Source organism: Leucopleurus acutus (genome assembly GCF_964270905.1).
Source record: "Leucopleurus acutus genome assembly, chromosome: 13".
Classification (NCBI taxonomy): domain Eukaryota; kingdom Metazoa; phylum Chordata; class Mammalia; order Artiodactyla; family Delphinidae; genus Leucopleurus; species Leucopleurus acutus.
Window position 1 is genome coordinate 16,980,206 of NC_139155.1, and position 26,645 is coordinate 17,006,850.

The 26,645-nt window shown below is 42.6% G+C and overlaps 1 protein-coding gene across 9 annotated transcripts in view; it reads right to left on the minus strand.

The window, feature by feature from the left end:
* The window catches only part of NEDD4L (NEDD4 like E3 ubiquitin protein ligase), a 346,917-nt gene that overhangs the window by 143,035 nt on the left and 177,237 nt on the right, over nt 1–26,645 (minus strand). For 8 of the 9 annotated variants that reach the window (XM_082853615.1, XM_082853611.1, XM_082853609.1 and 5 more), the window contains exon 3: nt 2,208–2,289. Coding sequence is in view for 8 of the 9 variants with exons in the window: in XM_082853611.1 (XP_082709737.1) it covers nt 2,208–2,289 (82 nt within the window). In the remaining variant the exon portion in view is untranslated. Of the gene's footprint in view, nt 1–2,207; nt 2,290–19,149; nt 19,953–26,645 lie in introns of those variants that run through there. The other variant, XM_082853612.1, reaches the window with a different exon arrangement.

The following is a 26,645-nucleotide window of genomic DNA, read 5'->3' on the forward strand; positions in this document are numbered from 1 at the left end:
TTTTCCCCCAAATAACCAGGTTTAAAAATATTCATCTACCTATCCTCCAATCCTCCTCTCTACCCATCCACACCCATCCATCCATCCATGTCCACACCAATCCATATAAATTATACACCTCACAAGGACATGGAAAGATACTTTTGTCCTCAGCTTGGATAAAAGACGGACCACCAAACAGCCTTCGAAACTAAGATGAAACATACTATGGGAGAATACATTTACACATGTGTTTGTGCATTTGGACATGCATCACACTCTGAGATAAACACGTCCCTCAAAAATGCTATGTAAAAATTTGAGACTGAAAAATCACCACCTCACCAAGGACTACAGATATTTTAAACTTAGAATGCTATTTGTCTTTATCAATCTATTTCGTTTAAAAACTAGTGCAGGAAGCAGCAGCAAAATAAAAGCAACACAAAGCACCATAAAAAAACCCCTGAATTTGTAAAACACTGAACTGGCATTAAAGAAAAAAAAAAAGCAGCAATTTCCCCACCCACAACTCAACGGGGCGTTTAACCCTAAATCAAGGGGTTTCACACTTCTAGCTGTGAATCGAGCCGGGGATGGTAACGAGTGAGAGGGCTGGGGGGAGGACGGGGGAGAGGTGGGAGCAGGCCCAGGTCCGCCACGGGCTGCAGGCGGTCCGGAGCCCAGCTTCAGGGAAATGCAGAAGGGGAGAGGCAAAGGACAGGTGAGGGAAGGAAACAGACAGGTGAGACCACAACACGCATGAAGGACCAGGCACCCGGCCACGAGGAGAGGACGATGAAAACAGTTCTTAAACCCCGGGCGCAGCACAGAAATACTAACCAGGAGGCTGGCTGCCGAATGAGGCAGACAGCGCAGCCCCGGCTACGGAGAGACACCCTCTACCGTGCAGCGGAGGGAGGAGGACCTCCCCTCGGAAGGAAACACATTTCAGTATCCCCGATCGCCGGCTGTGGTGGCTTTGGTGGCTTTGGTTCTCTGCTCCCTCCGTGTCTGGCAGGCAATCAGGTCCCCGACTGCCTTCCCTGCAAGGCGGGCCTCCCGCCCCGCTGGAAACTCAACCAGCGGCAGCGCCCAACAGGGAACAATGGCCTCCGTCCTTCACAGGAATCCTCCCCACTCATCAAAATACCGGCTCCTGTTCGCTAAACTGATTTTCAGTGCCAGTCGGAATGCCAGGTGGAAGACACGCTAGACTGCTGTGTCTTCCTTACAGAAAATGACCTGGCCGCAGACCCCTGGCGTCGTCTGCACGATGGCAGGAGAATTACCATTTTTTAAAAGCCATCACGCTCTCCAGGAACTGCTTATCACACAGAGCGTTAAAACTGTTTACCCGCAAAAGGTGGGGAGGGAAAAATAATAGGAAGCTATAAGTAATACCGAAGCACAGATAAGAACAGTACTTCTGATAGAAAACATGCATCTTCAATAAATGCTCCAAATATGGAGTAAATATGTTTTAATATATTTTATAGATAGATATACAGAAACATGGAGATAGATGAATTAAGATATAATTATGGATATAAATCTATGTTCTAATATATTTTATAGATGTATATAAAAACATGGAGATAGATGAGTTAAGAGATAATATGGATATATGTTTTAGTATATTTTATAGATGTATATAAAAATATGGAGACAGATGAATTAAGGTATAATTATGGAAACAAATCCTTAATGAAATCATAGGTGTAAAATTTAGAAAAGTGAAACATACACACACACAAATGTGTAGTTTTATTGTTAATATTTTTTATTTGTTTTTGTGTAGCTAAGCAAGTATTTTGCTTCCTTTGGTAATACCTGTTTTAAGTTAAACCATTCCCTTTGTGCCTACCAAATCCACAAGCCACTCCATTTCATTAAATGTATTTTAAATTGCTTTAAATTTCTTTTCATAAACTAACAAGCCAACAAGAACAAGTCCTTGTTTTGCTTTATTCTTTGCAGGGAAAAAAAATTCTACTTGTAATAATGCCTATTTTAATACTGTTTTTATAGTCATTTAACTAAAAGCCAAAACCGGTATCTTGGGTTAACACTCAAAAGTCTGAATTGAATTTATAGATTTCATACTGAGAGATGCTTAAAATGCAAATACTGCCATCTTAAAATATAAACTTCTACAGAGCTCAGAGACGTAATTTAATGAGATTTAATTATGACTTAAAAGATGTTTAATTAAGGATGGACCTTACCTTTTTAATTGTTTTTGTCTGTACCAAAGCAAGTTCTCTATTCTCATCTGCTACGTACAATGAAAGTTTCACATATGGATCACTGTAAGAAAAAACAGGATTATACTTTTCATTTTAAAAATACAAAAAGGAAAGTAGCCATAACCTAACTGAAAACGCAAAAATATCACTTCATGACCAGCCTGTATAAATTTCACAAACTTAGCAGTAACATTTTTAACATGCTTATAAACTACGTAAATATACTGAGGAAAGTTTCTATCACCTAGAACCATGGATGTTTATTTAAAAGCAACACCAACATCAAACTCGTATTCTAATTTTAAAGATCATCTTCTCTACTCTTAATGCAAAAGAATTAATCTCCCATAGTATTTTTTCTAAGCACAATCAGATTCTGAAAAGATCACAAGAAAAATTATTAAAAGGCATATAAAATTTGTTCAGACTAGTAAAATCTAGCTAGAAAATTTAGTTTGCATCTTATTTATATTCTGATTTCCATTACGTTGGTAAAAATTGTTTCTTTCAGTAGAGGTAAAACAGGCATTGTTCATCTAAGTCAACATATATCATCTTATACATTAAAACAAAAACATACACACAAAAAAATTGAAGCCCAGTAAGTCAACAGAGTTGCCCAAAGTTACAGATTTCAGTAAAGTCTTGATTAAATTTCAGGTTTCCTGACTACAAGTTCCAGAGTTCCTATCATTTCCTTGGGAAACTGAAAACTTTTAGCCAGAAGTATATTGAAAGGATTACTTAATGTGAATTATCTACGAAGAGCTTGGTAAGTCCACTCCTCACACGTTCCGGAGTTGCTAACACTGGGAGAGCTCAAATCTAGTTAAACGATAAGAATTTGGGATCCAGGTTCTTCTGTTTGACACTTGAGATCCTTAAAGTCATAGGAAGGGCCTTCGTGTATTGAATCCCCCAATTTTCACTCATCTAATTATCGATAGTGGATGATTTATTTCTATCCAATTTCAGAGTTATCCTTTAGTAGTTATACATACCACGACTATTAACCCTTATTTTGCAACTTCCAGGGTATTTCTAAAGATTATACAGAGTACCATAAAATGCTTAAGACGATATTGGTGTTTATTAGATAGCTCAATAAATATGCCGTGAAATCCCTTAAGGAAAGAGAACGGTGTGATAAAATGCAAAGTTTAGTACTAACAGGACTATACTTGATATCCAAAAACAGGAATCAAAAGTCAGTGAAAAATACTGTTGGTGCCTATGTGTAGTAGTTATCACCCGTAAGATGCAACGCAGTAGAAGCTACACCCCCCATCTCCTTAAACAAACACGCAAAAAAACAATAGAATTTTCTCAGTTATATTCTGAGTAAATCTTTTTATTTTTAACATTCTGGTTTAGAAGAAGGTATTAGTCAACCCTCTGTCACTTAACCATAAACCGCAGATGCTCTTTCACTGAAGAACATCTAACCAGATGCACCTCCTTCTCCTTATCTGGAGATCACCCTCAGCCTCAGAATAAAGATGAACCAAGAACCAGAACCTAATCTAGGTCTAAAGACCCTAAGGACGCCTTCCTAATCAGAGCCATGGTCCGGGTGATGGACCAGGAGTATAATTCTAGGTCAGTGGTTCTCAGATTTGAGCATATCACAACTGCCTGGGGGCGGGAGTAGTTAAAACACAGATTGCTGGGCCCCAGCCCCAAATACCCCCAAAGGATCTAGGAGGTCTGCGGTGGGACCATAGAATTTGCATCTCAAATAAACGCCCAGTGATGCTGGTGCTCTTGAGTCAGGAATCACACTCTGAGAACCACTGTTCTACAAGGTATTTGAAAAGAGTATTTTCTAGTTATAGAAACCCATTTTCTATTTCCAGCCACCAAGCTATTGCTAAAAAGAGCTCACGGCCTGATATCTGTTATCTCAATAGCTCCCAGTATGCAATGGAGGTGCATGCACGCTCGTACACACACACACACACACACACACATCACAGAGAAGACAAAAAACTCTGCTGACTGCCATCTCTTCTTTTCATGCCCCCCGCTGTCACGATTGCTGCCTGTTATATAACTGCAGTAAAGAGCTAGGCACTCACTTTACTGAACATCCACATTCTTCCTCTAATCATTTACTGACCTCAGTTTATATCCCCTGAATAGTTCACAATGAGTGACACACACAGTTGGGGTTTGAGGGTGGGGTCTCTGAGGACATTGTCCCCCAGCTGTGACAAGGAAGGCATGTCTGGGCCTGTCTTGAGTGTTCATCCAGGCAGAAGTAGGTACTACGGCAACTATGTGAAAGATTGACCAGGAAACTTCCTGGAAGAGAATTCAAGGTGAACAGAGAACCAAAGGCCAAGGGTGGGAGCTGGTGAAAGGACAGTAGGAGCAAGTTCAAGGGAAGGGAGCACAGGGCTTGGGATGGGCTGGTGAAAGGATGGTAGGCTGTAAGTTCAAGAGTGGTGGGGCTGGAGTGGGGAGGGGAGCCAGCTGTCCAGATCCGTCTCCCTTTCCAACAGTACAGCAGTACCACTCCCATCAACAAATGTTTACAGAGCACCGACTACACTCCCAGGAGTGGGCAACAAAAAGGATTAAACAAAAAAGGATCAGGGGCTTCCCTGGTGGCGCAGTGGTTGAGAGTCCGCCTGCCGATGCAGGGGACACGGGTTCGTGCCCCGGTCCGGGAAGATCCCACATGCTGGGCCCATGAGCCATGGCCGCTGAGCCTGCGCGTCCGGAGCCTGTGCCGGGAGGGGCCACAACAGTGAGAGGCCCGCGTACCGCAAAAACAAACAAACAAATAAACAAGTGGTTGGACTAAATTAGTGGTTTTCAAACAGTTCTGCGTAACTATCTCAGGATAACTACAGGCTACCATTTCCACCACCTTAATCTGTTTTATATATGGGTTGTTCATGTTAGAATATTTTTGGACAGGGTTCTATAGCTTAAAAAAATGAAGTTTAAAGCCAGTGGACTGGATGATTCCTTTTGGTTAGGATATTCTGAATCTCAGAATAATTCAAACTCACTTCTCTTCATTCGTAATAACAATAGCCCAGCCCATCCTAAGTAAATACGGATTGGCTTCCTAAAGATATGGCAGGAAGAGGGAATAACACCCTATCCTCTCCACCAGGGAATGAAGGGTGAAGCCCACAGTTGTATGAGAACCCCCCCTGGATCATCACTGGGCTGGTATTTTCTTATACACGTTACCAGCTCTAACCAACTTACCTGTGAGGCATCAAGAACATATCACCTGAGCAATAACCGAAACAAAAGGCAGGCAGGTGCGCGCGTGTTGGGGGAGGGGCAAGGCTGAGGGACAGCAAGCCTCATCACCAGCTTCTTCTCAAAAGCTTGTTGTTGTTTTAACCCCTGATGGCCTGCATCTGAGCGTGATGCTCCGCAGAAGTGGTGAGAGGAAGAATTCGGTTCCCGGAGACCTTTTCACACTGACTTGAGCTGTCTGATAGAGGAAGCAGCTCTGGACGAAGCTTCTGCCCCCTGAAGCTCTACTTCTCAGATCTCACACTCTCCACACCTTTACTGCCAAAGGCTGGCCAAATCCTGAGGTCAGTGGTAGGTTATGTTCAAGACTTACCTCCCCCCAGCTAGACCACCAGAAGGTTTAGGAAAGACACATAAAAAGCTCATCAGCAGCTTCTATTATGGGGAGTAGACACAGGGTACAGCTCTAGGGGCAGAGGTTCCGGCTTTCATGTTACTCCCTGTACACTGAAGATTTCTGTTGCTGTTGTTAACCAGTAATACATAATACTTTTATAATTTTTAAAAAGCCAGGAGGGCCATGGAGGGAAGTAGGCAAGAAGACCATCTATCTCCTCGGCTGGTACTTCTTCATTTGGTGCCCTTGACCATCTCCACTGGAGTCTCAAATCTCAACTTCACCAACTCTCTAAGTGACCTTCAGACAGTCACTTAACCACTCTTAACTTAACCACTCCTAACTTCAGGTGGTTCATGAATGAAACGGGAATGATAATTCCTAACTCAGAGCATCACTGTAAGGACCAGAGATTATGTATTAATATTAGTAGCCACTTCCGCACCAAACACACAGCATGAGAATGACAGCTGTTGTAACTGATTCTGTTTTTTCCTCTCTTTCGAGACTTTTGAGGTTCTCTGTTGCTCCTTCCAAGCCCCCTAACTTCTGCTGTGATTGCTGATCTAATCTGACACTGATTACCTTATAGTATAAATTGGGTGCCGGCCAACCACAGCACACTAAGTATCCCATGCTGCCTCACAGGACACTAAGTATCCCATGCTCCCTCATTATTCACGCTGCGTGGAAGCCCCATGGGGATCTGGGTGGAGATGATCAAACTGGTATTATTATTTACAACAAAACTCGACAGGATTCACTCTTGGCAACCAGTTACTGTCCTAGTGCTGGTGTTCAGTGCAACTCATTAACATTGCTCTCTAGGAAGCTCAACGCTTTGTGGATTAGAAGAGAAATGCTGTTTTCCAAACCTTTTGTTTTCTCTGCATAGTGAAGCTATTTGGGTACTACATTCTTTCTTTTCAGCCTTTATAAGGAGACAAACTGATATTAGGATTCAAATAACATCCTAGTATTAACTGAGTACCTGCTATATTCCAGGCAAGGACACAGGCATCAGAAATAAAAGACACTGTCCTGGCCCCATTTGAATGGGGCACAGAAGCAAAGCGATGATTGTGACACACTGTGCAGAGTACCCTGGCACACAACACTGCTAAGAGAAAGACTGCAGAACTACGGGACTGAGTTGATCTTAACCAGGCTTCAAGAATTCAGAGATGGGTCTCATTCTACCTTTGTCACCAGTAAGCGAAAACAGTACAGACAAGGTCATTTCTCGGGGAGAGGTGGAAATAAGATTTTCTGGGCTTCCCTGTTGCTCAACCTCCCGGGACACACTGAACAAGGGCAGTTAGTCCTGATGTGTCATTAATGGGGTGACCCCCTCCATCGGAGTCACCCAGGTGTTCCATGACAAACAACAACTTGGAGAGGCTAGTCCTTTCGCACTGATTACTCATTTTCATCAGACTAGTCTTTGATGAGATTGATGTACTATTTTCAAGGAGGCAGGGCAGTGAAGGGAGAGGCGGAGAGGCAGGCGGAGGGCAGAGTTGCCTCCACAGGTAAAGTGTTCAAGGGGGATTACGTTCAGACTGCGGCCAGGCTGGAATGCCACTGCCTCGTCTACCAGCTGTAAACCTGTCTTTCCAAGAGACTTGGATGTTATGAGAACAGGCTTCCTTTTTCAACCATGCCTCCTGAGGGAGTACTCCACCATCACCTGAAGGAAGCAATCATTCTTTCCCATAAAATGCAGTTGCTTAACATGCTGCTGGGACAGTCTGTGAAAGGATTGTGTCTTTGTTCCCTGTGAGCAAAAAGAAGAGGTCTAATGTAGCATATTACACAACACTATAGGGCAAATTTATTTTCACTACCCCATGTATGACACACTAAACCTTAGCCAACCGAGAGAAAATTTCATTGGAAAACCTGTTTTGTTGAAGGTTTCCCTCATACCTTTCCACTTTTACTATCATAGTTAGTGTTACATAAATTACTGGTATCTGTAATAAAGAAATAATGCAAAACACTTACAAAGCAATAAGGAAAAAATTACCTAGAAAGTGTGAGAGAATAAAACACATGAATATATGTGATAACATCAAAACTGAAGTTCTCATCTAACAGGTGGTCCCAGATGCAAAAATAGCTAACACTTTCTAAAGAGAGGCAGACATTTTAATACTCTACACTGCAAAGAAATTATCACAAGTGTTTCTGGAAAGCAGTATGGCAGGAGGTATCAAAACATTCAAAGAATTGATGCCTTTGATTCAACAAATCTATTTGTAAGGATTAATCCCCAAGAAATAATCAGAGATGCAGGCAAATATTTATCTGCAAAAGATACTCATGACAGCATCATATATAAGAAAATACTGGAAGCAACTTTCCAGTCCAAGAGAGAAGTGATTAACTTATGGTATAATCAGGCGCTAGAATATTATAAACCATTAAAGCAACTTTTCAAAGAATATTATTAATTGGGAGAAAATATTCATAGTATAACATTAAGGAATAAGCATGATCTAAAAATGTGACTAATTCTATATAGTCACATTTTTTTGTTGTTGTCAATAATGCTTACAGTTTATTTACGTGGGCAGCACTTAAAATCTGTTATGCTTTCATATATATATATAACATATATATATATATATAAAACATATATATGTAACATATATATATATATATAAAACATATATATGTAACATATATATATATATATAAAACATATATATGTAACATATATATATATATATATACACGCACCAAAGCAACTGACACACAGCTAAAGTTAATAGTTGCTCTCTCTAGATTACAACTTTATGAATTATGTTTATTTTCTTCTTTGTGGTTTTTATTTTTTTTCTAACTTTTCTACTGTGAGCAAGTACTACTTTTATAAGTACAAAAATTATGAAAATAACAATAGTTACACATACGCTACAACTATAACATACTCTTCAGTGAGCCATGGAACCCTGTAATTTCATGGCTAGCCTAAAACCTTAATAACAAACACAAAAGAGCTTCAGATGTTTTTTCTACCCAGAAAATTGCCTTAAATGGGTGACTACGGAAGATATTTGAAAGAAATATGCACATATATTCTAGCCCTTGACATTTACTGAAAGGCATGAATTACACTTTGAAATACATCACTTGTCACCAACACTGACAATGAGTTGCTCTTAAATATGTATGACCTTTCAACAAATGCAAGAAAGCAATGGGTCTACTACAGACAGATGCATTTTTACCTTTGTCCAAGGTAGGTAAAGAGGCATTAAAACTTTATAGCTTAGGTGGAGGCATAACCCTCCCAGACTTCAAAGCTCCAGTAATCAAAACAGCGTGGTACTGGCACAAAAACAGACATGTGGATCAGTGGAACGGAGTAGAGAGCCCAGAAATAAACCCACACACCTACGGTAAATTAATCTTTGTCAAAGGAGGAAAGAATATACAATGGGGAAAAGACAGTCTCTTCAGCAAGTAGTATTGGGAAAGCTGGACAGCCGCATGTAAATCAATGAAGTTAGAACACACCCTCACACCATACACAAAAATAAACTCAAAATGGCTGGAAGACTTAAATATAAGACATGACACCATAAAACTCCTAGAAGAGAACATAGGCAAAACATTCTCTGACATAAATTGTAGCAATGTTTTCTTAGGTCGGTCTCCCAAGGCAACAGAAATAAAAATAAATAAATAAACAAATGGGACCTAATCAAACTTACAAGCTTTTGCACAGCAAAGGAAACCATAAACAAAACGACAGTCTAGGGGCTGGGAGAAAATATTTGCAAATGATGAGACCGACAAGGGCTTAATTTCCAAAATATACAAACAGGTCGTACAATTCAATAATAAAAAACCAAACAACCCAATCAAAAAATGAGAAGGCCTAAATAGACACTTCTCCAAAGAAGACATACAGATGACCAACAGGCACATGAAAAGCTGCTCAACACCGCTAATCAGAGAAATGCAAATCAAAACTACAATGAGGGATCACCTCACACCAGTCAGAATGGCCATCATTAAAAAGTCTACAAATAACAAATGCTGAAGAGGGTGTAGAGAAAAGGGAACCCTCCTACACTGTTGGTGGGAATGTAAATTGGTACAGCCACCATGGAAAACAGTATGGAGGTTCCTTAAAAAACTAAAAACAGAGTTTGTATATGATCCTGCAATCCCACTCCTGGGCATATATCCGGAGAAAACTGTAGTTCGAAAAGATACATGCACCCCAATGTTCAGAGCGGCACTATTTACAATAGCCAAGACGTGGAAACAACCTAAATGTCCATCAACAGATGACTGGACAAAGAAGATGTAGTACATATATACAATGGAATATTACTCACCATAAAGAGTGAAATAATGCCATCTGCAGCAACGTGGATGCACCCAGAGGTTATCATACTAAGTGAAGTCAGTCAGAGAAAGACAAATACCACATGATGTCACTTATATGTGGAATCTAAAATATGGCACAAATGAACTTATTTACAAAACAGAAACAGGCGCAGAAAGCAAACTTACGGCTACCAAAAAGGAAAGGGGGTGGGGGAGGGACAAATTAGGAGTCTGCAATTAGCAGATGCCAACTATTATATATAGAATGGACAAACAACAAGGCCCTACTGTACGGCACAGGGAACTATGTTCAATATCCTGTGATAACTCATAATGGAAAAGAATATGGGAAAGAATGTATATATAACTGACTCACTCTGCTGTACACCAGAAACTGACACAACATTGTACATCAACTATACATCCTCTAAAAAACCCCAACGACTTTACAGCTTCGGCGCGTTCTGTGAAGCTGCTGAAAACATACTTTTGGATATTTCAGGAATGACTTGGCTGTTTGGAGCAGCTTGTGGTATGCCCCTATCCCAGCCCCTTTGCAGTCACCCAAGTCTTGAAATGGCTAGTCAGGACCAACTCTCTCCTTGTCCTCTGCCATCCGCAACCAATCACTCGGGGGTCCCAACCCTGGGTCCTAGAGACCCTTTGGAGTCGGGGGGTGGGAACACTGCATGTGCATCTGTTTATCTCTGACACATAAATACACAGTTCTGTTTATATCTACGTAGATATGCAGTAGCCCATGAAAATATTTAAGCCAGAAGAGTTTGTTTTTAAAACAATTCGAATTAAAACCAATGTTTTCTTATCTTCTGCTAGGATAAATATCATTCAGTCACTAATAGGCAAAGGTCCACCTACAAATTACTAAAACGTTCACACAGCTGTCAAAGGAAGTGATAGTTGTGACATGCCTTTGTCTCCAGCATTTTCTATCACGTGTTTTTCCCGTATACATGCAATCATCAGAGATTAAGAAACCACTTTTCTTTTATGCTAGTAATAGTTTAATAGAGGGACTTGCCCAGCGGTCCAGTGGTTAAGACTCCATGCTCCCAATGCAGGGGGCACGGGTTCAATCCCTGGTTAGGGAACTAAGATCCCACATGCCGCCCAGCGTGGCCTGAAAAAAAAAAAAATTAAAAAAAAAAAGAGAGATAGCAACTCACAAAGCCATAAGGAAACAGGGAAACCAAAAACTGCTCCCTTATCGGAAACTGTTCGGTAATTAATTCCTCAAATAGAGTGTCCACCATGTGCAAAGGACTGTGGTGGACACCAAGGGGGGAGGTCAAAAAAGTGGCGGGCAGGGGGATAGAGGTAAACAGATGCTGCCCTCAAAGAGGCTGTCTACCCCTGCTCCAGAGAAACCAAAGTCAGACAAGAGTGAACGCATATAATATGCAGATGTCGCCTTTATGAAAGTTGGCTATATACATATATTAAGAACTCAAAAAAGTCACAAATTTTTTATGTTTATTAGATGATCTGAAATGCAGGGACCATCTTATGAACAGAAATAATAACTTCCAGTATCATTTATTAAGCACTTTCTGAGTGCACAGCATTGTGCGTGGTGCCTTATGTATACACCATCTCTGATCTTCAGAATAACCCTGGTAAGCGGGATGTTAGTAATCCCCATTTCATGGATAAAGAAAAGATAATATCCTAGTACATACGTGCACGTGAAATGCTATGGAGCCATTAAGATGGTATTGATGAGGAACTTGATGTAGTTGCCTACACTTTGTTGACAAAGAAAGTTCAAAACTTTTAATTAAACTATATTAGCAATTAGAATTAAACTGTAAAAGCATATACACCTACTGCATTATAAATATACCAAACTATAAACTAGTGTTTATTACCGCATTTATGACACCATGAGTGATTTTTTTCCTCCTTTCATTTCTCTCTATATTCCAAATGATAGAGATGGTCACTATTTAGGCTGGAACACTGAGACCGCAAGGTGACATAGGTAGTCCCTATGGCCAGCCTCTCTGCCCCTCCCCACCAGGGAAGTCTCACTGGAAATGGTCCCAAACAAAGGGCAACAACCAGAAAATTCAAGTTAAACATACCAGACTTGTGCTGATAAAGTACAGTGGGGTAAACGTTACAAATTTACCGTCCATTTCTATTTGAACCACCACCTTCCTTTTCAAGTAACAAGGTCAAGACATCTCAAAGAGCCTTTAAAGAAAGGTATATAAACACACTCAGTGGAGTAAAAAGGAATGCCTTTTCTTAGTATCCCTGTTAAGGATCCTGTTGGTGAAATATGCTTCATCACCACTGGAACACTGTCTATTTGTGGGACCCCTGCCAGTGAAGTGATGTTTAATTACCATGTCACCACGCAGCAATTCAAATCATGCACTTCTAAGAGAAATTACCAATTTTCCAAATTGATTAGACAAGACTGCACGAAAGCGTATCTTCTGAAAATATAGTTCAGAAACACATCACAGCACGTGCACATACTCAAACCACACGCACACAGACAGGTGTTATTCAACAACCTGAGAGTGTTTACAAAGCTTAGAGGGTTTTACTGCCTAATGTAGGTGGAGTACCCAAAAGTAACCCATGATGAGATGCTTTAAATGTGGATTTCTCAGATCAGAAATGGTACAAGAAAGTTAAAACTACTTTGCATGATTCCTCATGTAGTATAGTAGTCCTGTCTCTTCATATGCAATAAACATGACGGACATTATGGAAATCTTCAGCCAAATCAGACCATTATAGCAAATACTATAATTACATACATCATTCATTTCAAGTTGCTGTAGGATAGTTCAGAGGTACTTTTATTTTATTTTTTTAAAGATTTATTTATTAGTTCTTTATTTTTATTTTGGCTGCATCAGGTCTTAGGTGTGGCACACGGGATCTTCGTTGAGGCATGCGGGATCTTTAGTTGCGGTGCATGGGATCTTTGTTGCGCTGAGCGGGCTTCTCTCCAGTTGTGGCGCACAGGCTCCAGCATGCATGGGCTCTGTAGTTTGCTGTACACAGGCTCTCCAGTTGAGGTGTGTGAGCGCAGTAGTTGTGGCGCACAGTTGCCCCGCGGCAAGTGGGATCTTAGTTCCCTGACCAGGGATCGAACCCGTGTCCCCTGAATCGTAAGGCGGATTCTTTACCACTGGACCACCAGGGAAGTCCTTCAGAGGTACTTTTACTCACTTTCTTCAACCTTTACTCGAGTAGTCACGTTTGTTACCTTCCGAGGACTAGTCCAGCATAAAGTAGTAGGATCCGAACCCGTAGGATACCTACTTTAAGGACTCAGGATAACTAAAACCGCAGGAGTATATACAGGTACTCACACCAAGACTATGTAGAGCTCAAGTTCACTTTATATAAACTTTAAATAGTCCTTACAAGCTCTGGCTAAACAAAAATCTGTATAATGAATCATTTCCGCATTACCTCCCACCACAGCGCCACAGACATGGTTTCACGAACAGAGATTTTATCTGTAAAACAAGTGTTTTTAAATACACGCACATACATACACACAAACACACAAGTCCTACTATTGTTAGTTAAAAGAGCACTTGGTCTTTGTCAATAAATTTACCTGTGTGCATTTAATTCATTAAGAAAAGGTCCCAGAAGACTGTCCAATGGGAAATATATCCACAGGACAATATAGAATCAGTATAATATATGTACACTTTCAAATTTACCACACAACTAAATTCTTATTTCATTATCAGCTTTTACTGATCTTAACTATTTAACTGGAATAATTAATATAACCTCAAAGCTGTAAGTTTTCAAACAAAGACCAAGTTATGCCTAATATACTTGTATATTCATTTACCAAATGCTCCACAGACTTATCGTAATTCCTGCCTAGAGAAGGGTTATCAGCTGGAAAATATTTATGCAAATTGTTTAGCACAAAGGGTAATAAACTTCTACAATGCTACAGAAGCAAAACGGACAGGAATTCCAAGAGGTAGGTCAGGCAGGAGGAGCTCTACAGATGGGGCAAATGTGTTAATAACAGATGCAGAAATAGCTATCAAGGAAGAGTTCACTGTGCATGGCTCCCCCATGTCACCATCAGAAAGGAGAGCCACACCCTCTGCCAATATTTTCCTCCAGGCCCCACCCTGGCAAAAGAATCCTGGGCTGGCTGACAACGGGTTTGGATCTTAGGAGTCCTCTGGATCTGAAATGACTGTGGGACCTAAATGCTAAATCTTCCCTAAAGACGTTCTTTGAAAACCACAGAGTCCAGTTCTTCTGTTTACGCAATATGCACTCTATCCTCTAGCAGAAAGAGAAAGGACATGTGCTCAATCTATTAACTATCCTGGCCAGAGAAGGCAATCTACGTGGGGCACAGGCAAAGTCACCACATCAGAAGTCTTGTGTCACTGAGACTACGAATCCTATGACAAATTATGAGGTTGAATAGATTTATCATTGGAACTTTTTTTTCCATTGAAGTACAGTTGATTTACCATGTTCTGTTAGTTTCTGGTGTACAGCAAAGTGATTCAGTTATACATACATATAATAGTTTGTGTCTGTTAATCCCCAACTCCCAATCCTTCCCTGCTCCTTGGTAACCACAAATCTATATCATGGAAACATTCGAATATTCCCCATCAGTGCCCCTCCCCCTTCTTAAAACAGGCTACTGCTCACCTTTTTCCAAGTACCTGGTGAGGGTTTCATTCTTACATTCACTTGGCAGGACCTACACTCTGATGGTGTTTGCTCACAGTAATGATTAACTAGAACAACTCAGAATACCTCCATACACCCTTCCCCGTTGTACGTGCACTAAGACAAGGATTCTGCTGCAGTGCAGACGTGTGGATTCCAGCACACGGCATCACCACGGTGGCTGGACTGCCTGCAGAAGGCCTGCAGACGTAAGGAATTCCCGTGCAGAGGTTCTCTCGCTGTGGCAGGCATCAGAATCACCCGGAGGGCTGGTTAAAACACAGATTGCTGGGCCCACCCCCAGAGTTTTTGATTCAGATCCGAGGTAGAACCTGATAATCTGCATTTCTAACAATTTGCTCATTTGGGCACCCCACTTTGGGAACCACTGAGACTCTGTCTTTTCCTCTTTCTTTCTCCAGGATCCAGGAGAATGAGCTCATTCAACTCAGTACTTGTCTCCACTACCCAGGCCATCACTCCTGAGAGGATGGGAGGAGGGTACAGACAGCTCGTACCTGCTGGATGCCCAAGACTCTGCCTCTCTGGGTGGGCTTTCTCTGACCGCTTGACACTGCCCACATTTACTGGGGTCATAGAAAGGGCAACTTACAAGGCCTACCTGTATTTACAATCAGCACCACTTTGTTTATTAGTTCAATGCGGTGCGGTGGGGCAGCTGAGTAAAGGCAAGTCAGTTCTTGTCTATGTTTTAAAAACACTGTCTTGTAATAAGAGGACAGTTGCAAGTACCCTGTAATTATAAGAGCCTATCAGGAACTCAGTTCTGAAGGAAATAAGGCAAGGGGACAAATTCTGAGACGTGATTACCTCACCCGTCTCTCTTTCCTGACATGAGCCTGGTGGGCACTGATACCCACTCATCTACTTCCCTCATAGTTAGAGAAGTCTAGCCAATTCAAACTTCTTGTGAAGATACCTTTGTAACTGCTCAATTATATTTCTTTCTTTCTTTCTTTCTTTTTTAAATAAACTAGCTCCCTCCACTCCCCCAACTTATAAAGTTGGTAACCTTAAAAACCAGGTACGCAGACATATTATCACACTGAAATCACCAAGTACAGGAACAGACTTCCAAAGTCATCACTCTAACACTGAAGCCCATTCCTCAGCTCATCTCACCTGTGCTCTTAGGGTGCAAAAGAAGCAACGCTGCTCAAGCAGAGGAACTCTGACCTTGATGCCAAAGTGGAATCAACACCGAGCTGTGTGGAACTAGAAAAGAGGGCAAATTCTAAGGCACAGAACTACTCAGGGAATTCAGCCTTTATTAACTAAACAGGGAGAAAAAGATGGCTTTAATTAACTGGAAGAGCCGTGGGTGTCCAGAGCACAGCCTGCGTTCGACGTCTACTGTCACTGTGTGCTCTGGGTGCGAGGACTGAAGGCGGGAGCAGGTTCGGAGGTTCTCAGGGGCCCTCAACAGCAGCGATGGACACTGCTGAGACCTGCAGGGCTCGGTGCTCAGGAACAAAGGTCTCGAAGAAGGAGCTGCCGTGCAGATAAGTAAACAACAACTATGCCGAGAGCAGCCTTATGGGACCAATATTCCTGGGTATACAGGGCAAGTGGTGGAGAGAAGAGGAATCCAAGGACAGCCCAGGAGACAGGTCAACAGCTCCTATGCACACCAATAGCGACCTCTCTACCTAAGTGTTTACTACGTGCCAAGCACTGTCCTAAAGACTTTCTGCACAATCCTTCCTTTAACGCAGGTAGGAACCTTCTAGACTTCTCGGGGATGGGAGTGATGGCAGTGCCAAAGGTACCCAGTCCAGTTTTCTTTTTTTTTTTTTTCTGCGGTACACGGGCCTCTCACTGTTGTGGCCTCTCCCGTTGCGGAGCACAGGCTCCGGACGCGCAGGCCCAGCGGCCATGGCTCACGGGCCCAGCCGCTCTGCGGCATGTGGGATCCTCCCGGACCGGGGCACGAACCCCCATCCCCTGCATCGGCAGGCGGACTCTCAACCACTGAGCCACCAGGGAAGCCCCCCAGTCCAGTTTTCAATGCAAGAATCTTTCTTCTCACGGGCAAGATTCTCTGAGGGGAAGGGATTCCTGCCCTACAGGAGGTGAACACGAGATGTGGCAACTTCTCAAGTCTGAATAGGCAGCTCCCGAGTGACAGCCATTCAGTGAAGCAGCTGTCAGGGCACCAGGAAAGTCAGGAGGCAAGGGTCTTGAAATCAGCACTGGTCTGAATGCAGCAAGAATGGAGCAGCTCCTCGTGAAACCATTCCCTGGGTTACGGGCTCCACTGTGTCCCCTCCAAACGATATGAAGCTCCAGAGCCTTAGAATGTGACCTTATTAGAAAAAAGGGTCTTTACAGAGGTAGTCAAGTGAAAATGAGTTCATTAGGTTGGACTCTAATCCAACATGACTGTGCTCTCAGAAGAGGGGAAATTTGCGCAGACATGCGCACAGGAATGAAGACACAGGGAGAAGACTGCCACGCGACCGGAGGGATGCTACGGACTGCTCCAACACCAGAAAGAAGAGAAGAGGAAGTTTCCCCTAGAGCCCGGGGAGAGCATGACCCCACCAACACCTGGATTTCAGCTCCGTAGCCCCCAGAACTGCGAGACAATTCATTTCTACATTTTAAGCCACCCTGTTTGTGGTACATCATATGGCAGCTTTAGGACACAAGCCACCCTTTATTGGAAACACTTGCGGCCAAATGTGTTCCAGAACTCTGATTTTTTTCTCATTTTAGATGGTCCTAACTATTCCAATTACTGCATAACATTCCCAGTAGGGGCCTGGGGGCAGGACCCACAGCCAACATGGACAAATACTTATCTTAAGTGTTTTAGATAAAACCAGAAATACTCCCAAGTCCACTGAGGTCAGATATTGCCACCAAATGAGTTAGTTTCCTACAAACCTACAACAATGTTTTCTTTCCAGGGCTTTTTGGATTTTCGAACTGCATGGGATTATGGGCCCGTATTAGGTTGCAGAATAATAGTTAAAATATGTTTACTACAGATGCCGCCCTGCCCAGCACGTTCACACTGCTCTCAAAAGTGCAAAAAACTGCGTGTGAAATCCTAGAATTGCTCAGGGAAACAAAAACATCCCCGCAACTCTTAAATAATTGGCCAAATATTTAAAGTTTTATCTTCAAGACTGTTAAACACACAAACAAACCACTAGACACTTGACCTTCCCATTACGGCGAGTTCTGTACTGTATCACCATAAGGGTTTTTAGAATAGAATTTTAAAAGAGAGGCACCATCAATTATGCTTCACAGCATTATGGCAGGAAGAAAAAACTATGAGCAATAGAAAGAGGGCTGGGTTATGATAAAGCTCCACCCCAATGGCAGGAAGATGAATGTCATGGAGCACATATTTTTTTCCCAGTTACGCAGATAAATACACGGTAGGTACTCACATTCGGATCTCCAGGACCCATATGTTGTCAAGAAGGGAATGTACAGAAGAAATGAAGCCTTCATCAGCATTAAAAATCTTGATTGACTTCCTCACCAGTGTGAAGAGCAGAGTCCCTTACCACATCTTCAAAGTTGGATACACCCAGGAGATTTCTCCTTGCGTTCAGATATTTTTAAATCCTCCCTTAAGTTACCAAGTTGGATGAGACTAGATACCAGAGGGCTTCTAAAGAGAGCCTGGGGTAGGTTCTAGAATTACAGAAGGTGTGTTTCCTACCCACACCACCCCCACCTTGTAAGGGTGTTACAGTTTATGCTACTAGATGACTTTGTTTTTTGTTGTTTTTTTCTTGCAGTACACGGGCCTCTCACTGCTGTGGCCTCTCCCGTTGCGGAGCACAGGCTCCGGACGCTTGGGCTCGAACCCATGTCCCCTGCATCGGCAGGCAGACTCTCAACCACTGCGCCACCAGGGAAGCCCTAGATGACTTTGTTTTATGGATATATGTGTTTCTCCCTGTCCCTGCGACCCTAAAGGAGAAAGTGTTAAATAATCATGGGGTAAGAACACAAGGGACAGATTAAGACAATTTACGTAGAATAAAACGTGCCTTTCCCATAATAACTATGGAGGTCAGACCTCTGGCACACTTAAACACAACACAGGATCCTTGTTTTACTTTTGCCCTATGCTTCAGAATTTCTATTAGGCAATACGTGCAGAATCCAATTAAACCTCCTTGTCAGTAACAGCCACATGTGTTTGATTCCCCAAATATGCCTATCTACCACCTTCAAAGTTTTCAGCCCACTCACCCCTGGTGCACACTCATTTGTCGGAGATCCCTTCTGTTCTCTCCTCTTCCTCCTGTGGAAATCCTCGATCCTTCCAGGCTCCAGGCAGCCAGCACCTCCTCCTCATCTTCCCAGAACAAACCACCCTATAATAACCAGCCTCTCTGTGCTCTGCGTTCCTAAGTCGTGACTACTGAGGCCACTCCTCTGCTGCTGACTCACGTGCCTTTCTGTATTGTTTGTCCTTTTTCAAGTGTGTAAATCTTAATATTACACTCTTAAACTAGCTGCAAGTCACTTATAGCCACTGTCTACTTCTTGGGCAAGTCTGCATTCTCCATAGAACTGTGCAGAGAACACGCCCTGAATAAGTATCTCTCCGTTGCCTGACTTCCTACTCATCATATGATAGGGTAACTTCTTCCCAGGGTCACACATTTGGAAACTTTGTCTTGCCTGAGTTGCCAAAACATGGAATTCTCAACACATACCTGATACTGATCAACTAGACACAGAATGTATTTTCTGTGCAAATCTCATTTTCTTACACTTCCTTCATTTTCTTCACTTTTCCACAGGGTGGGAGCCACAGGGTCATTTCCTAAACTGTTCTGAGTTATGAGCTCAAGTAAATGCAAAGAAATAAGAAAATGAAAAAAAAAAAAGCTTCACAGCGAACCTCATTTTCAGCAATATTACCTAATACCCCAAACTAACATTATAAGTCACTTATGATTAACAAAAGCAAAAACTTTTTAACAAATGACTTACGGAATTCACACACTCTTGTGTGAGAAACTTAAATATTCAAATCTAAAGGACACAAAAAGTATTAATGTTTGAGGACTAAGGGAGAAAATACAGAACAGTTAATTCCAGCTACCTGATTACGCTGTTGATAACCACTTATAAACAGGAAAGGGAGTTCATACTTTTAAAATGTATCATTAATTCAACACCCATTTATGATAAAAACTCTCCAGAAAGTGGGCATAGAGGGAAACTACATCAACATAATAAAGGCCATATATGACAAACCCACAGCAAACATAATTCTCAATGGTGAAAAACTGAAAGCATTTCCTCTAAGATCAGGAAAAAGACAAGGATGTCCACTCTCGCCACTATTATTCAACATAATTTTGGAAGTCCTAGCCACGGCAATCAGAGAAGAAAAAGAAATAAAAGGAATCCAAATTGGAAAAGAAGAAGTAAAACTGTCACTGTTTGCAGATGACATGATACTATGCATAGAAAATTCTAAAGACGTCACCAGAAAACAACTAGAGCTAATCAATGAATTTAGTAAAGTCACAGGATACAAAATCAATACACAGAAATCTCTTGCATTCCTATACACTAACAACGAAAGATCACAAAGAGAAATCCAGGAAACAATCTCATTTACCATTGCAACAAGAAGAATAAAACACCTAGGAATAAACCTACCTAAGGAGGCAAAAGACCTGTACACAGAAAACTATAAGATACTGATGAAAGAAACCAAAGATGACCCAAACAGATGAAGAGATATACCATATTCTTGGATTGGAAGAATCAATATTGTGAAAATGACTATACTACCCAAAGCAATCTACAGATTCAATGCAATCTCTATCAAATTACCAATGGCATTTTTCACAGAACTAGAACAAAAAATTTTACAATTTGTGTGGAAATACAAAAATCCCCAAATAGCCAAAGCAATCTTGAGAAAGAAAAACGGAGCTGGAGGAATCAGGCTCCCTGACTTCAGACTATACTACAAAGGTACAGTAATCAAGGCAGTATGGTACCGGCACAAAAACAGAAATATAGATCAATGGAATAGGACAGAAAGCCCAGAGATAAACCCATGCACCTATAGTCACCTAATCTATGACAAAGGAGGCAAAAATATACAATGGAGAAAAGACGGCCTCTTCAATAAGTGGTGCTGGGAAAACTGCACAGCTACATGTGAAAGAATGAAATTGGAACACTCCCTATCACCATACACAAAAATAAACTCAAAACGGATTAAAGACCTAAATTTCAGGCTAGACAGTATAAAACTCTTAGAGGAAAACATAGGAAGAACACTCTTTGACATAAATCACAGTAAGATCTTTTTGACCCACCTCCTAGAGTAATGAAAATAAAAACAAAAATAAATAAATGGGACCTAATTAAAATTAAAAGCTTTTGCACAGCAAAGGATATCATAAACAAGTTGAAAAGACAACCCTCAGAATGGGAGAAAATATTTGCAAATGAAGCAATTGACAAAGGATTAATCTCCAAAATATACAAACAGCTCATGGAGCTCAATATCAAAACAAAAACAAACAACCTAATCCAAAAATGGGCAGAAGACCTAAATAGACATTTCTCCAAAGAAGATATACAGATTGCCAACAAACACATGAAAGGATGCTCAACATCACTAATTATTAGAGAAATGCAAATCAAAACTACCATGAGGTATCACCTCACACGGGTCAGAATGGCCATCATCAAAAAATCTACAAACAATAAATGATGGAGAGGGTGTGGAGAAAAGGGAACCCTCTTGCACTGTTGGTGGGAATGTAAATTGATACAACCACTATGGAGAACAGTATGGAGGTTCTTTAAAAAACTAAAAATAGAACTACCATATGACCTAGCAATACCACTACTGGGCACATACCCTGAGAAAACCATACTTGAAAAAGACACATCACTCCAACGTTCACTACAGCACTATTTACAATAGCCAGGACATGGAAGCAACCTAAATGTCCATCAACAGAGGAATGGATAAAGAAGATGTGATACACATATACAGTGGAATATTACTCAGCCATAAAAAGGAACGAAATTGGGTCACTTGCAGAGATGTGGATGGACCTAGAGACTGTCATACAGAGTGAAATAAGTCAGAAAGAGAAAAGCAAATATCGTATGAGAACGCATATGTGTGGAATCTAGAAAAATGGTATAGATGATTTTATTTGCAAAGCAGAAATAGAGATACAGATGTAGAGAACAAACATATGGACACCAACGGGGAAAGGGGGCTGGGATGAATTGCGAGATTGGGATTGACATATATACACTACTGATACTATGTATAAAATAGATAACTAATGAGAATCTACTGGACAGCACCAGGAACTGTACTCAATGCTCTGTGGTGACCTAAATGGGAAGGAAATCCAGAAGAGAGGGGATATAAGTATACATATAGCTGATTCACTTTGCTGTAACAGTAGGAACTAACACAACATTGTAAAGCAACTACACTCCAATAAAAATTAATGAAAAATAAATAAATTTAAAAAATGTATCACTAGCTCATTATGCACCACTATAAACTTTTATTCCAACTGTACAAGTTCTCACTGTCTTTTTTCATGCTTTTGTCGTCTGTCGCTGATCTTTTCCCCAAGCCTGAAAAGGTTTCCTTTCAAAATAAAGATGTGTAAACGTCATCGTAGATGTGAATTTTCACACACCAGACAAACTCTTAAACAGCCCTTAATAAAGGCACATTATTGAGAAAACATTCACTGTAATTAACCTCAACATTTTTCATTGAAGTATAGCTGACTTACAATACTGTTAGTTTCACGTGTAGAGCAAAGTGATGCAGTGATATATATAATGTATAGGTATCTACATATCCTTTTGCAGACTCCCTTCCATTATACGTTATTACAAGATATTGAATATAATGTCTGTGCAGCTGACATGGATGGAGGTACCATCCAACAGTGATCATAATTACATCAAATATAAGCTTCTTGGGGATGTGGCCGGTGTCACCACAGAAGTGAGATGCAATCTCTCTCTTCACTGGGTCATTGGGAGGAAAGTGTGTTAGGTGACCCCAAGCAAGTGAGCATGCAGGTAGCATGCCTGTTTGCAGCGAGCCTCCTTATAAGTGAACACAGAGCGATCAGAATGCGAGAAACAGCAGGGAGAGGGCAAGCGCTGCATTCTAGCCAGAGGCCGCTTATTAGCTGCGAATGAGATTTACACTCTACATATTCGACAGTGTGTAATTTTGAGAAAATTTTAAAAGGCAACTAGGTCCTCCTATGGAGAACACAGAAGAAACGAGCCCCCTGATTTTATGTGATTGGGAAAGATGTTCTACAGCAGGGCTTCCAGCACTTTGCCATGCATAGCAATCACCTGAGGATTGTGTTTAAATGCATTCTGATGAAGGAGGTGTGAGGTGAGCCCCGAGAATTTGCATTCCTAACAAGCTCCCAGGCGATACTGCAGGTGGGTGTAGCAAGGCTCTAAGGGTGATCAGAATACAGCTCATTCAGGAGAGAACCGCAGGTGTGGAAAAGTGCACGGATTTCACATAAAGAGCTCAGACTGGGACGTCCAGACCGCAGAAACAAGTTTATATGTTGGTGCTCCCCAAGGCCTTATCTTTTTTTTTTTTTTTGCGGTACGCGGGCCTCTCACTGCTGTGGCCTCTCCCGTTGTGGAGCACAGGCTCCAGACGCGCAGGCTCAGCGGCCATGGCTCACGGGCCCAGCCGCTCTGCGGCATGTGGGATCTTCCCGGACCGGGGCATGAACCCGTGTCCCCTGCATTAGCAGGCGGACTCTTAACCACTGCGCCACCAGGGAAGCCCCTCAAGGTCTCTGACTGCTTTTCATGCTACAATGCTCACTGGGTGGGCTCACATCCGGCTCCTTTTCCATGACTATGAACTGCTAAGTGGCAGCCACGTTGACTCCAGCCAGGACCCTAAGCTTGAGCACCAGAAAAGCAAAGAGGGGACCCTTCTGGTGATCCCAACCCGGTGACGATGCACCCCAGCCGCAGGCCCTCACCTCCTCTGTTCCAAGTCTTCTCAATGCAGCCAAGTATTACCCTAATCACCCAAGCCAAACACATGGGAATCACCCACTCTGAACTGGTTCTTTGTAACCTCAAAGATAGAGTCCAGACGACTGTGGCATCCAAGGTCTGCCCGGCTCTAGCCTCTGCTTGCCCCTCCGAGGTCATCTTCCATGTGCCTTCCACACTTAGCCAAGGGGGAACTTCGTTTAGTTCTCCGATCACACCATGACCGTTCTCCTCTGCTGGAAATGCCCTGATCCCACCTGGTCTGCACTTGACCCTCACTCGACCTGAAAGAGCAGCTCAACTGTCTCTGAGAAGGGCTTCTTAATGTCAAACCCCACGCCCGCTGGCAGAATCCGCCTAGTACAGCCGTCGTTTACTTATGTGTCCGCTACTGCGACTGGCCTAGAAGCTCCTTGAGAACAGGGCCATGGCCCGGTCACTTGCGTACACGACATTCGGTCACACAGTAGGTTCCCACAAGTAACTGCTTTACAGGGTACAGTGATGGCCCGAGGGCAGGTTAGGCACGGGGGTGTGTGGTGGTGATGTGTGGTGCGGTGGGTAAACCTCCAGCTCCGTGGTAAACAAAGACTGGAAAATAGCACTAGACGAATCACGGAACACCCAGAATTCACATGCTGGGCAGTGGCCGTCTCTATTATTTGCAAGCATAATACCGCTCAGAGAGGGGTAAATCGGACGGAAATACAACAGCCTCACTCACAATTTCTTGGTTCTTCTTCTCATGTCATGGCTGAAACCAAGAAATCCAATAGTAATGGAGTGGAAGCCGAAAGTGAAGGCTTATCTGCTCTGAGGGAGTCTGAATGAGAGGCAATTAATAAAGGATTAAGGCTAAGTAAGACCACAGTGGAACATGCAACCACAGCATGCTGGATGCTGAAACCCAGAGTGGCAATTAGGCAGGGAAAACCCACCATGGGTAAAACCCTCGCCACGTCGAGGAACAGCTTGCAAGGAGCCCCACGGAGCCAGTCCCCGGTGAGCAGAGCTCTCTGTGTGACCGAAGACGGAAGCTCGACCCTGACCTGTGGAGGAAGTCTGTAAGAAAGGCTGGCGGTGAGACTTTCCCCTCAGGGTCGTGAGAGCCACCCAGCCAATTCCATTCTACTAATGCTTAAAGGTGGGGCGAGGCCACCTCCAGACAGCTCACCTCAAAGTATGGACGACTCAGAAGAAATTACAGCCTCCTCATTACCCAAGTCAGGACCACAAGGGCACCCGGTGGCTCCCCTCACGGCCCCTCAAGGCTCAAGTGTCTGGTTTCCTCTGCGGATCCTTCACTCAGTACATTCAGAAGCACCTACTACGTCACAGACACTGGCCTAGGCACCTGAGATACACCAGGGAAGAAAACATGTGAACCCCCTACCTTTGTGGACTTTCCCCTCTAGCAAGGGGAAACAGGTGGTAAACATACAGATGACAAACACTAAAGAGAAAAGAAACAGCAGGCAAAGGGGACTGACATTGGAAGGTGGAAGGAGGCACTGGTTGCTTTTTATTAGGATGGTCCCGGGACCTGTCTGAAACAGCGATTTTTGAATGACTTGCAGGAAATGAGAAATCATTAAGTGGAAGACGCTCACAAAAATTTAACAGTTGCACATTTGACAAATATAGGATTTTTTTTCCTTCTTTAATGGCTGCCTTGGTTTACTGGATTTAGGGTAACATAGCAATGTCATTGAGGGCATGCACCCTGGAGTAAGACACACCAAGTTTGTTTTCTAGTTCCGCCACCTGAAACTGGAAATAATCGGATGTCATGATGGCTATCAGTTAATCTCATCAAATGGTAAGGGAGGCCTCCAACCCTTTACTTCAGCGCTTGGTGAGCTGCAGGTGTCTGCGGTCCTCCCACAGCTTCCCTGCCCCCGAGCACAGCACGGGAACTTGTGGTCCTGACGACCTAAGAAACGCGGAACACAATGTCTCGTTCTCAGGGATGCTGGGTTAAGTGCAGGAAGTATGGACGGCGTCTCATAAATGTACTGTTCTGCGCATGTTCACATTCACCCGTCCCTCTCAGTATTTCACCTATACTTTCAAAATAGTAACAAGCCATTCCAAGGCTTGGATCCATAAGTTGCTAAAATAAATTTTGACTTCAAAGATGAGAGCTCAATGTTGGAGGTCACGTAACTTAACATGACTCCATTTGGCAACTGACAGAACTTGTGTCATGTCAACGGTACAGCCCCAAGTTCAACCCTTTGCTTCTGTATCTAGGCTGCCACACGCTTAGAAGGTGGAATAATTCGTTCATTCTGGGCTACTCCATAGATGAGCATGTGCCTGGCTTCCAACATGCATGACATGAGATAAACATGTCTGATGGGCAGAATTTTTTTTTTCCAGGAAACATCTTTTCATTCTGCTCTAATAGATCAGTGGTGGATTTTTACCCTTCTAGGCACAATAATGCATAGCTTTCTATGGGAAAGATGTTTTAAAGGTCTTTTTTTTTTTTTTTTTTTTTTTGCGGTACACGGGCCTCTCCCGTTGCGGAGCACAGGCTCCGGACGCGCAGGCTCAGCGGCCATGGCTCACCGGCCCAGCCGCTCTGCGACATGTGGGATCTTCCCAGACCGGGGCACGAACCCGCGTCCCCTGCATTGGCAGGCGGACTCTGAACCAGTGCGCCACCAGGGAAGCCC